Genomic DNA, 13,526 nt, shown 5'->3' on the forward strand with positions numbered 1-13,526 from the left:
GGCCCAGAATCCCAGATTTTACAGGGAAAGGTTCGGGATGCTGGGATGGGGATCTGATCCCATAGGTGTGTTCCTGCATCCTCAGATTTTACAGGGAAGGATGCAGGATGTTGGGATGGGGCTGTGACCCCATAGATGTGTTCCTGCATCCCAGATTTTATAGGGAAAGGTTCAGGATGCTGGGATGGGGATGTGACCCCATGGATGGGGCCCTGAATCCCAGATTTTACAGGGAAAGGTTCGGGATGCTGGGATGGGGATGTGACCCCACAGATGTGTTCCTGCATCCTCAGATTTTATAGGGAAAGGTGCAGGATGTTGGGATGGGGCTGTGGCTCCATGGATGTGGCCCAGAATCCTCAAATTTTACAGGGAAGGATTCAGGATGCTGGGATGGGGATGTGATCCCACAAATGTGTCCCTGAATCCTCAGATTTTACAGGGAAGGATTCAGGATGCTGGGATGGGGATGTGACCCCATAGATGTGTTCCTGCATCCTCAGATTTTACAGGGAAAGGTGCAAGGTGTTGGGATGGGGCTGTGACCCCATGGATGTGGATGTAGGATTTTGGGGTGCGGCTGTGACTTCACAGATGTGTCCCTGCACCCTCAGATTTTACAGGGAAAGGTGTAGGATGCTGGGATGGGGATGTGACCCCATGGATGTCCCCCTGCATCCTCAGATTTTAAAGGGAAAGATTTGGGGTTTGGAACCCAGGGGCATCCAGGGATTCTCTGGGAATTCCATCCCAGCCAAGAACTCCTTCCCAAATTCAGCATCACCCCAGCCAAAACCCCAAAAACCCCCAAAACCCCAAAACCATTGGGAGAGTCATCCCCAAGCAAGGAAATTTTGGATGGAGCAGCACCTGAGGAAGGCGAGGACGGATCAGGGAGAGGCTCAGGGTCCCTTGTGAATGATTTTATTTCCACTGCTGCAGGGAGTGGGAGTGAAAACCCCATAAAGTCGCCGGGTTGGGAGGTGCGGGCGCCTTTGGGAATATCTGTACATTCTACCAGTCTATATACACATCAGATATAAATATACATAAATCCAGGGGGGCTCCGTCCGGGTTTAGGGCTCAAACCTGTCCCCACCCAACTGCAGGGAGAGCTGCAAAGGAGATTTTACCCTCCTTAATTAGCAGGAGGTTTTAATTAATGGGAAAAGGGGAGCACCCCTGTGCCAGCTGCAGGGAGGAGGGCACGGTGCCCGTCCGTGGCCGTCCTGGGCAGGGTCAGTTCTGCAGGCTGGGCACAAAAGGAGCTTTCTTTGGTTTATTTAATGCTCATTGCAGTTGGGTTTTGATTTTTTTTTTTCCCTCTCTCTCTAATGCTCGGCCTTTAAATCCAAATCCTGAGACTCGGGAAGAAAAGAAGAGAATAATCCCCCCTAAACCCGGAGACCCAATAAATGCAGGTACAGCTATAGGGGGGGAAGAGATACATGTGGGGATGGGGAAGAGCAGGGATAAAAATAGCCCTTCCAAAGGATGATTCTTCCCTTTTCTTCTCCCTTCCTTTTATTTCTAATAAAAAAAAAAAAATAAAAAAATAAAAAACAAGGCAAAGCCCAGCCATGTGTGATTGGCTCCGGAGAGAAACTGAGCCGTGGATGTGGCCCTGGAGCCTCAGATCTCAGAGGGAAGGGGGCAGGATTTTGGGATGGGGATGTGACCCCACAGATCTGATTTTACAGGGAACGATGCAGGATTTTGGGATGGGGATGTGACCCCACAGATCTGATTTTACAGGGAACGATGCAGGATTTTGGGACGGGGCTGTGACCCCATGGATGTGGGTGCAGGATTTTGGGATGGGGCTGTGACCCCTTTTATGTGGCCCTGTATCCCTCCAGTTAAGAGGGAAGGATTCAGGATTTTGGGATGGGCTGTGAAGAATTCAGGATTTTGGGAAGGGGCTGTGATCCCATGGATGTGGTCCTTGATCCCAGATTTTAGAGGGAAGGATTCAGGATTTTGGGATGGGGCTGTGGCCCCAGGGGTGTGGTTCTACATCCAAAGATTTTACAGGGAAAGATGCAGGATTTTTGAGATGGGGCTGTGAAGAATTCAGGATCTTGGGATGGGGCTGTGATCTCATGGATGTGGTCCTTGGTCCCAGATTTTACAGAGAAGAAATCAGGATTTTGGGATGGGGCTGTGACCCCTTTTATGTGGCCCTGTATCCCTCCAGTTAAGAGGGAAGGATTCAGGATTTTGGGATGGGACTGTGATCCCATGGATGTGGTCCTTGCTCCCAGATTTTAGAGGGAAGGATGCAGGACACTGGAATGGGGCTGTGGCTCCAGGGGTGTGGTTCTAGATCCAAAGATTTTACAGGGAAAGATGCAGGATTTTTGAGATGGGGCTGTGAAGAATTCAGGATCTTGGGATGGGGCTGTGATCTCATGGATGTGGTCCTTGGTCCCAGATTTTACAGGGAAGAAATCAGGATTTGGGGATGGGGCTGTGTCCCCATGGGTCGGTTCTAGGATGGGGATTTGAAGCCGGGCAGGGTCTGCTCCTGCCCCAGGGGGTGTGGGAAGGTGTTCCCCCCAAACCGGGGCAGGGAACCCTCCCTGCTCCATCCCTGCACATGACGGGATTTAGATCTTCCTCCTCTGGAGAAACGTGGAGCCAAAGCTCTCCAGAAGGGCGACAGGAGCGTCCCCATCCCCTGCGATGGCCTGATTGTCCATCCTCCCTGACTTCTACACATCCCACCACCCTCAGCCCCTGCTCATCCCATCCCAGCTGCAAAACCCACCGGGAATGTTTCTTGGTGCTGCACACACCCCGAGCCCAGCGGCTCCATCCGGACCGAGCCCAAAACCTGCGGGGCACCAAGGGAGAGACGGAACCGGGGACAAGGGCCGGGGGACAAGGACAGCGAGCTGTGACACGGCACAGCGCGGTCCCCAAGGAGCCACCGCTGTCCCCGCAGCGCAGGAAAAGGGGAAAACGAGGAGAGGGATGGAGGCGAGGAGAGAGCAGGGGGAGAGAGGGAGGAGAGAGGGTCCCACGTGTCTGAAATGTCCGAGCAAAGCCTGGGAGAGGCGGGGAGGGGCTAAAACACCACGGACTGCAGCAGGCGGAAACACAGCATCAGGTCCAGAGGGATGGGCGGCTTCAGCAGGTTCCCGTCCAGCCGCAGGTAGCGCAGCCGGGGCACGCTGTCCAGGTCCGAGGGAGAGAAATCCTGGACGGACACCAGCGAGGTGGGGCAGATCTGGGTGCCGTTGATTTCTGCGGGGACAGGGGACACACGGGGGTGAGGGACGGGGGACACACAGGGGTGAGGGACAGGGGACACACAGGGGTGAGGGACGGGGAAAAGGGAATGCGGAGAGGAGAAGTAGGATTCAGGTCAGGGAAAGGAGGATGTGGAGAAGAGGAAGAGAGGGATGAGGGTTAGGAAAGGGGGAATGCGGAGAGGAGGAGCAGTAGGTTAGGGAAAGGGGAATGTGAACAGGAGAACGGGCAGGACGTGGGTTAGGGAAAAGGGAATGTGGACAGGAGGAACAGAGGGATTCAGATTAGGGAAAAGGGAATGTGGAGAGGAGGAACAGAGGGGTTCAGATTAGGGAAAAGGGAATGTGGGGAGGAGGAACAGAGGGATTCAGATTAGGGAAAAGGGAATGTGGACAGGAGGAACAGAGGGGTTCAGATTAGGGAAAAAGGGAACGTGGAGAGGAGGAACAGAGGGGTTCAGATTAGGGAAAAGGGAACGTGGAGAGGAGGAACAGAGGGATTCAGATTAGGGAAAAGGGAACGTGGACAGGAGGAACAGAGGGATTCAGATTAGGGAAAAGGGAATGTGGACAGGAGGAACAGAGGGGTTCAGATTAGGGAAAAGGGAACGTGGAGAGGAGGAGCAGTGGAATGACGGTTTGGGAAACGGGAATGTGGGCAGGAGGAGTGGGAATATGGAGAGGAGGAACAGAGAGATGCGAGTTAGGAAAAGAGGAATATGGACAGGAGGAAGAGCAGGATGAGGGTTAGGGAAAGGGGAATGTGGGCAGGGGGAGCAGCAGGATGTGAGTTAGGGAAAAGAGAATGTGGAGAAGCGGAAGAGTGGGATACAGGTTTGGGAAAAGGGAATGTGGATAGGAAGAAGAGCAGGATGAAGGTTAGGGAAAAGGGAATGTGGACAGGGGGAGCAGTAGGATGCACGTTAGGAAAAAGGGAATGTGGAGAGGAGGAGCAGTGGGATTCAGGTCAGGGAAAAGGAAATGTGGGCAGGAGGAGCAGTGGGATGTGAGTTAGGGAAAAGGGAATGTGGAGAAGAGGAAGAGCAGGATGTGGGTTCGGGAAAAAGGAACGTGGAGAGGATGAGTAGTGGGATGTGGGTTTGGGAAAAGGGAAATGTGGAGAGGAGGAACAGAGAAAAGGGAATGTGGACAGGAGGAAGAGTGAAATGTGGGTTAGGGAAAGGGAAATGTGGACAGGAGGAGCAGGAATGTGGAGAGGAGGAAGAGCGTGATTCAGGTTAGGGAAAAAGGATTGTGGTGAAGAAGAAGAGCAAGATGCAGGTTTGGGAAAAGGGAATATGGAGAAGAGGAAGAGCAGGATGAGAGTTAGGGAAAAGGGGAATGTGGAGAGGAGGAAGAGCAGGATATGGGTTTGGGAAAAAGGAATGTGGACGGGGATTTTTGAACCCCCCTGCTGTTGAACCCCAAATTGGGGTTGTTTTGCCACCAAAAGGGACAATCCCAGGCTGCTCAAAGCCCCAGCGAGAGGGAAAATCTGGCTTTTGATGAGGAGCGAAGTAGGTCACGTTCCTCGGGAGCGCAGCAGCTCGGGATGCGGCGGCATTCCGGAGACAAAAGGGATCAAAGGGATCACCCCGCTCCCGGAGCCTCTGCCGTGGGACTGCAGCTGGATTTCCCTGGGATGGTGTGGGGCAGCCCCGGCTGCTCTGCCTCCATGGGAAGTTCCCTCACCATCCCGAGCCGTGTGTTTGGCATCTCTCCCTAAAACATCTGCCCAAGCATTCCTCGTTAAATATCCCGATTTTTTTTCCAGGAAAAGATCCTTTCCAAGGGCAGGTGGCTCCAAAGAAGACAGCTGGAAAAAGTCCTGCAGCACCACAGGGGATTCACTCTGCTCCTCCCCTTCCACCCAGATCCTCCCTCCACCCCACCTCATCCCACCCCTTTGAAGGCATCACATCCCACCAGGTGAGAAATGACCTCTCCAAGGTTTTTCTCCCCAAAAAACCCCGTGGGACTCACTCTCGATGGAGTTGTTGTTCAGGTAGAGGTGCTCCAGCTTGGGGCTGATGAAGGGCACGTTGGTGAGCTTGTTGTGGGCCAGGTGCAGCACCAGCAGGTTGGTGAGGTTGAAGGAATTTTTGGGCAGCCCCTTGTCCGAGATCTGGTTGTAGTTGAGCCGGATGAAAGCCAGGTTGGGAAACTCCTTGAAATAATCGCTGGGGATGTCCTCGATGTTGTTCCTGTCCAGGAAGAGCTGGTGGATGGCACTGGGCACGCCGGGGGGCATCTTCCTCAGGATGTTGTGGGCCAGGTTGAGCTGCATGAGGTTCTTGAGCCCCTTGAAGGTGTTCTTGTTGAAGACGCCGTCGCTCAGCTTGTTGTGGTGCAGGTCCAGCAGCACCAGGTTCTCCAGCTTGTTGAAGACCCCAGGAGGGATCTTGGAGATCTGATTCCTGCTGAGCCTCAGCTGCTCCAGGTTGGGCGGCAGGAAGGCGGGCACCTCCTTCAGCTGGTTCCTCTCCATGTAGAGGAAGATGAGGTTCTCCAGCTTCTCCAGCAACCTTCCTGTCCACCTTGCGGATGCGGTTGTTGTCCAGGTTGACCCACTTGAGGCCGGTGGCGTTGCGGAAGGACTCCTCGGGCAGGTCGGCGATGAAGTTGTTCTGCAGGTACAGGTAGTGGATGCGCGCGGGGATGACGGGCACCGTGCGCAGGTTGCGGCTGTCGCAGTACAGCGCCGACGGGAAGTCGGGCGGGCAGTAGCACTCGCGCGGGCAGTCGGGGAACACGGACGGGGGGCCCGGAGGGGAGGGGAGGGGGCAGCTCTGTGGGCTCCACGGGCTCTCGAAGGGCAAGGGAGGCCGGGTGGGCCGGCGGGGCGGTTTGCGGCGCTGCCCGCTCGCCGCCAGCGCCAGCGCCAGCGGGAGGAGGAACGCAAGGGTCGCCCTTCATGGTCCGGGTGATTTCCTGCAGGGACACGAGGAGGAGGGTTGGGTGTCGGGGAAGATGAAAGAGGAAAGCCCATAAATATGATTGTCTGGCAAAAGATTTTGAGAATACAGAAACTATAAGTGAGATTGAAATGAAAGCAAGCTTTGAGATCCCTCAGTTACTGAACAACTGGAAAACAATGGCATGGCCAGCTGAAGGTGATCCCCTTTTGATGGAACAACACCCTCTGCTTGCAGACAGGCCCAAGGGTCAGAGCAGACCCTGCAGCTTGGCAGAAGGGCCCAAAGAGGAGTTTTTAGGGTTTAAAATGTAACACAGTCTATGGTAATGTAGTGATTCTTATAGGCTGTATGTAAATGCTGTAGGATTTGTATCTTGTACTAGATTGGTTGGTAAGAATCAGAATATTCAACACAGAAGAAGATTTATTGTATTGTAATGGGAAATTTGCTGTCTTGTCTCTTAGCTCTTAGCTCTTACCTCTTATCTCAAAGCTCTTGCCTTTTACGCCTTACCCCTTTTACTCTCTCACCCTCTCATCCTCTGTACCCCTCTCTTCTCTCAGCCCTGCTCCAGCTGTGTTTGGCAGCTCCCAGCAGGGCCCTGCACTTGGCCCTTTGCAATAAACCCCAAGTTCCCAGCCCTGGCTGCAGAGATCTCTCCTCTCCATCCATCCCAACCGTCCTACCCCCGTCAATCCTACAGCTGGGCGTTGCAGACATCTTTTATGAAAATCCTTTCCATTATCCATGGAATTCCTCTCCCTGCCTCACCGTTATCCATGGGGAATGTTGCTGTTGTTGTTTAGTTTTGTTTTTAATTCGGGTTTTTTATTTCATGTTCTCATCCCGCTCCGCCCCGGGCCCTCCCCAGAGGTCACTTCCATCCTCTCTTCCCAAAGGACAGATCAGCCCTTCAGACTCCATGGATTTGGCTTCATTCGGCACTCAGGACAGCAAATCCATGATTCCAGAGGAAACTGGCTCTGGAAAAGCACCGGAAAGGAAAGGAAAGGAAAGGAAAGGAAAGGAAAGGAAAGGAAAGGAAAGGAAAGGAAAGGAAAGGAAAGGAAAGGAAAGGAAAGGAAAGGAAAGGAAAGGAAAGGAAAGGAAAGGAAAGGAAAGGAAAGGAAAGGAAAGGAAAGGAAAGGAAAGGAAAGGAAAGGAAAGAAAGGAAAGGAAAGGAAAGGAAAGGAAAGGAGAAGCCTTTGGAGGTGCTGGAGCTGCTGGTGCCAATTCTGGGGGGAACTCCAGCACTTCAGCACAGCAGAGTGGGTTTCCTGCCTATCGTCCCTTGCCAGCCCATTTCCAGCTCTCCTCACACCTGGAACCCCCAATTTCCATCACCTCTGAAGGGAGAAAATCCCTCACCCAACCTGGGAACCGCAGGGACCCCCTGGCCCACCCCCTTCCAGAGCCACCCCTGCCATCCCCAGCTCCCTTTGCAGCCACCCCCACGCCTTCCTGGGCTCCAAGGAATTGACTTTCTCCAGGAAAAGTTCCCGTTTTGGCCCCTCCTGCCGGCCCAGCCTGTTCCTGCCCATCTGGCTCCGGTTAACCCCGCACGCCTCCCGGGCCGGCTGCTTTCCATCAGGGCTCTGGCATCTCGCTGGGAAAGGGAGGGAGGGAGGAGCAGGGAAGGAGCCAGCAGAGCCCGGAGCTGCCGGGTCCCGAGCCCAGCAGAGCTGCAGCAGGTCCTGCTCGGGGACAGACGTGATCCCGTCCCTGCATTCTGGGTTCGGCGACAGGAAAATGGGAAAATCCACGACGGGGAAAAGGCTGTTTGTGCAGTGACCTTCCCATTCCGGCAGAATCCTGCTCCTTCCCCAGACACACCACATGGATGTCACTCACAAAGCTTTCCATGGGCTCCCAGAGCTTTCCATGGGCTCCCAAAGCTTTCCATGGGCTCCCAGAGCTTTCCATGGGCTCCCAGAGCTTTCCATGGCATTCCAGAGCTTTCCATGGACTCCCAGAGCTTTCCATGGGCTCCCAGAGCTTTCCATGGGGTCCCAAAGCTTTCCATGGGATCCCAGAGCTTTCCATGGGCTCCCAGAGCTTTCCATGGGCTCCCAGAGCTTTCCATGGCATTCCAAAGCTTTCCATGGGATCCCAAAGCTTTCCATGGGCTCCCCAGAACTTTCCATGGGCTCCCAGAGCTTTCCATGGGCTCCCAAAGCTTTCCATGGGCTCCCAGAGCTTTCCATGGGATCCCAAAGCTTTCCATGGGATTCCAGAGCTTTCCATGGCATTCCAAAGCTTTCCATGGGCTCCCAGAGCTTTCCATGGGCTCCCAGAGCTTTCCATGGCATTCCAGAGCTTTCCATGGGCTCCCAGAGCTTTCCATGGGATCCCAAAGCTTTCCATGGGCTCCCAGAGCTTTCCATGGGCTCCCAAAGCTTTCCATGGGGTCCCCAAGCTTTCCATGGGCTCCCAAAGCTTTCCATGGGCTCCCAGAGCTTTCCATGGGATCCCAAAGCTTTCCATGGGGTCCCAGAGCTTTCCATGGGCTTCCAGAGCTTTCCATGGGATCCCAGAGCTTTCATGGGCTCCCAGAGCTTTCCATGGGCTCCCAGAGCTTTCCACGGGGTTTTTCCTCTGCTCCAGAACCTGGATTTTAACCCACAAACACCCGAGGGAGAGCTGAGGTCAGAGCTTGGCCCGGTGCAGAGGGGGAGGGAGCAGCTGGGAGGTGACATTCCAGCTGGGAGGTGACCATTCCAGCTGGGAGGTGACCATTCCAGCTGGGAGGTGACCATTCCAGCTGGAGGTGACAATCTTCCATCCAGGACATGCCATTCCAAGCTGTGATCCAGGTGTTGGATCCACTCAGGCCACCCAGCAATGTCCCAGCAGGGTTGGGGGGACAGGGCGGCGCTGTCACCCCACTGACCCTGCCCTGCCCCCTCACACACGAGGGTTTGTGGACTCGGCACAGAGCAGGAACAGCCACCCCAGCCAGGAATTCTGGCTGGAGAGTGACAAAATCCTGCGGAATTCTGTCGGCACAGACGGGCAGTGGTGGGAGGGTGACGCCACCCCTTTTACCCACCCTGCGGGGACTGTCCCAGCCCTGTGGCACTGCCACCACCCTTCCCTGCCGTGCCTGTCCCCATCCTGCCTGGGGAAAGCAAGACACACATTTTTTTTTTTTCCTAACAAACTGCAGGAAAGCAGCAACATTCCCATAAAAAAACAGGGATGCAACGAGTCGGAGGCCACACAATTGCTGCAAGACTCCAAGCCGGCTCTCCCAGGAAAAGCTGGAAGCGTGTTCTCCACCCTGCTGGGTTTTACTGGCATGAATTCCAGGAGCAGAATTCCCAGATCCCACCCCCCTGATCCCGCCAGAGCCCCAGCACAGCCTCCTGTGGGGCAGCTCCATTCCAGCTGCCCACAAGGAATCCGCGCCACTGGAACAAAGTTAAGTCATGGAGCAACGCAGGAATTCAGGAAACCGACGGCCTGGCGTGGAAAAAAGGCTCAATTCATGGACGAAACCAGCCCTGACACCTCCTCGCTCCGCACGGCCAAGGCACCCAACAGATCCCGGGGTTTTTCCCAGAAGGAGGCAGCTGCTTCCTCAGCCGTTCTGCTTACAATGGACAAAAAAAATTTTTTAAAAAAATCCTTGCAACAGCTGGAAATTCCAGCCCCGAATGCCACTGGGGTTTGCTCTGCGCATAGTTTCTGTTCCCTGCATCCCAGTAACCCCCAGCTCCAGCGGCGCTGGCTGCCAGCCCCAGGATGGGATGGGACGGACGCCAAGGGCAGGGAGAAGCCGCCAGCCCGGGGCGAGAGGGAGCCGTGCAAGGGTCACCGAGGGGGATTTGTCACGGCAAAGTCCCCTCGATGTCCCTCGCGTGCCTCAGCAGCGGTGAGGGGACAGCGAGCAGCTGGATCCCGGTGTTTGTGCGAGATCCCGCTCCCCGCAGAGGGATAAAGGGAATTTAAACCCTGGGAGAGGCAGGAAAAGCCTGGATGGCTGAGCAGGGCCCCTTTCCAGCACGTTCCCGCAATTCCCACCAGCCCTGGTGGGGGAAAAGCCCCTCTCCAGCCTGGGAGCGGGAATGTCGGAGCAGAACAAGATAAAAATAAACCACAAGGACCGGGCAAAGCTCCTTCCTTGGCTTCCCTGGCGTCCAGCCCCGCTCGTGTCTCTGCGAGAGCCCGACCCAGCTCGGAGCTCGTCATCCAGCGCCTCTGCAGCACCGGGAATGGTGGAAAAAGGGCGAGGGCAGCCAGGCTGTCACCCGGGCGTCGCCGGGGTCCCTTGGGAAGCGCAGCCCTGGTGCAACAACCCCGTGGGTCTCGCCCCTTTCCCAGCCCTTTCCCAGACAGCGGCGGAGCCGGGGCTGGGTCCTGCTGCATTCCTACTGGGATGGAGCTGTGTCCGTGCAGGGATCGGCGACACCAGCTGGGACACTCCATCCTGTCCCATTCCTACTGGGATGGAGCTGTGTCCATGCAGGGATCGGTGACACCAGCCAGGACACTCCAACCTGGCCCTTTCCCGCTGGGATGGAGCTGTGTCCATGCACGGATGGGTGACACCAGCCAGGACACAGCCAGGACATGGTGACAACGGCGCGGAGCTCCTGCCAGGAGGGTCCCTGGATCCCCAAAAGCTCATCCCGTTCTCTGCTCCCAGATCCCCACAGCCCCCAGGATCGTCCCCAAAGGCTCATCCCATCTTTTATTCCTGGGTCCCCACAGACCTCAGGATTGTCCCCAAAGGTTCATCCCTTCCCCTGCTCCTGGGTCCCCAAATCCCTGGGATCCTCTCCAAAAGCTCATCCCATCCTTTGCTCCCAGTTCCCCACAGTCCCCCAGGATCTTCCCCAAAAGTTCATCCCGTCCTTTATTCCCAGGTCCCCAAATCCCCAGGATCCTTCCTAAAGGCTCATCCCATCCCCAGCTCCTGAGTCCCCACAGACCCCGGGATCCTTCCCGAAGGCCCATCCTGTCCTTTTTACCCGGGTCCCCAGAGTTCTTGGGATCCTTCCCAAAGCTCATCCTGTCCCCTGCCCCTGGGTGCCCACAGTCCTCAGGATCCTCTCCAAAGGCTCATCTTGTCCTTCACTCTCGGATCCCCACATCCCCGGGATCTTTCCCAAAGATTCATCCTGTCCTCCTCTCCCTCCTCCTGTAGGAGGGCAGCCCTGGCCGGGATCACCTTCCCGCTGCTCCCTGGGTCTCAGCAATTCCTCCTTCTCTCCCTGCGTGTCCCGGCCCTTCCCAGCGCCGCTCCCGGCTCGGATCCCGCTGCCACGAGCACTGGGAATGGCTGCAAGGGGACAAAAGGGGATCCCAGGGGACAAAAGGGGATCCAGGCTGCCACACGCACTGGGGAATGGCTGCAAGGGGACAAAAGGGGATCCTGCTGCCACACGCACTGGGAATGGCTGCATGGGGACAAAAGGAGATCCAGCTGCCACATGCACTGGGAATGGCTGCAAGGGGACAAAAGGGGCTCCCCCACACGCACTGGGAATGGCTGCAAGGGGACAAAAGGGGATCCCCCACACGCACTGGGAATGGCTGCAAGGGGACAAAAGGGGATCCCCCACACGCACTGGGAATGGCTGCACGGGGACAAAAGCGGATCCCAGGGACAAAAGGGGATCCCCCACACGCACTGGGAATGGCTGCACGGGGACAAAAGGGGATCCCCCACACGCACTGGGAATGGCTGCACGGGGACAAAAGCGGATCCCCGCTGCCAAAGCGCCGCCGGCCCGGACCCCCCCACACGCCCCGCTCGCCCCCCCCCAGCAGCTGCCTCGCCTCGTTCTGCTTCTCCCTCAGGCTGGGAAGCGGCTCCGACGCCTCATTCCCTCCTCCAAGGGCAGGGGAAACCTCCCAGGGCTGCGCTTTGATCTCTGGAAGCGCTGATCCCTCATTGCCCGGGGAGCAGGGACTGGATTCCCGCATCCTGGCTGTGCCAGGAAACGGCGCTGGGATGCCCTGGGTGCCACACGAGGTACGGTTGGGATTGTGGGATCCCAGCATCCCACGGTCCCAGGATCCCAAGGATTGCAGGATCCCAGATTCCCAAGGATTGCAGAATCCTAGGACTGCTGTATCCCAGGATCCCAGGATTGCAAAAACCCCCAACCCCAAAATCCCAGGATCCTAGAATCCCATGACCCCAGAATCCCATGATCATAGGATCCCAGGATTGCAAGATCACAGGATCCCAGAATCCCATGACCCCAGATCCCATGATCGCAGGATTGAAAGATCCCAGAATCCCAGGACTGCAACATCCCAGGATGGCAGAATCCCAGAATCCCAAAATCCCATGATCACAGGATCCCATGATCACAGGATCCCAGGATTGTAGAAACCCAAAATCCCGAAATCCTAGGATTCTAGAATCCCATAATCCCAGAATTGCAACATCCCAGAATCCCAGGATTGCAAGATCCTAAAATCCCAGAATCCCATGATCACAGGATCCCAGGATCGCAGGATCCCAGGACTGCAGGATCCCAGGATTGAGGGATCCCAGGATTGCAGGATCCCACGATTGCAGGATCCCAGGATTGCAGAATCCCATGATCACAGGATCCCATGATCACAGGATCACAGGATTGCAGGATCCCGGGATTGCAGGATCCCAGGATTGAGGGATCCCAGGATTGCAGGATTCCAGGACCTCCAGGAAGTTTCCAAGCCCTCACACGCCGCACACCAAGGAGATAAATTCCCATGTTTTGCTTTGGAGCTGCTTTTCCCCAAACCTCTCCAGCCGGCGGGCAAGGGCAGGTCTGGGATCAGCCTCTTCCAAGTAACAAAACTCCTTTTCCTTCCAACAAAACTCCTTCTTTTTTTTTTTGTTTTTCCCAGGATTTCGGCGAACATCGTTTTGCTTCCCGCTCGTTCCTCCTGGCGGAGCGGGGACAAAGAACCCCGGGACCCCCGAGGGGAGGGGGCTGCAATTCCCCCGCCCGCCTGGAGCTGAGCTCCGGGCAGGAAAAGTGGGATTACATTCCCTGGGAATGCTCGGTGCGATCCAGGCAGGAAAGAAAGGCTTTACCACCAACATTTTGGGCAGAGAACAGCCCGTTGGAGCTGTGGGGCTGCTCGCTCCCACCCTGCTCCCGTCTGAAATTCCCTGTTCCCCCTCCATGGGAGCAGCCCCCCAAAGCCAGGACGGGGTGCCCCGATGTCCCCGGAGGCTCCTGGTGCCATTCCTGCCTCCGGAGGGGTCTCTCCTCCCCTCAGCCTGCTCCCTTTCCTCGCTGTTTTCCCTCCTGCTCCCAGGGCAGGGATTGCGCAGCCCTCCCAGCTCCCCCAGTTTGGCTGCAGAGCCGAACGCGCTGGGCTTTGGGCTGTGGGGGACGCACAAAGG

General features: G+C 56.2%; 1 protein-coding gene across 1 annotated transcript; it reads right to left on the reverse strand.

Moving 5' to 3' along the window:
- Window positions 1-2,587: 2,587 nt before the first annotated feature.
- Window positions 2,588-12,103, reverse strand: PRELP (proline and arginine rich end leucine rich repeat protein). Its single transcript, XM_058040025.1, is given in 4 exon segments — window positions 2,588-3,249; window positions 5,238-5,779; window positions 5,781-6,164; window positions 11,922-12,103. Coding segments are annotated over 4 exon segments (1,287 nt in total). The 3' UTR covers window positions 2,588-3,070.
- Window positions 12,104-13,526: the final 1,423 nt, after the last annotated feature.

This window comes from Melospiza georgiana, chromosome 23 (assembly GCF_028018845.1).
Source record: "Melospiza georgiana isolate bMelGeo1 chromosome 23, bMelGeo1.pri, whole genome shotgun sequence".
In the NCBI taxonomy this organism is placed as follows: domain Eukaryota; kingdom Metazoa; phylum Chordata; class Aves; order Passeriformes; family Passerellidae; genus Melospiza; species Melospiza georgiana.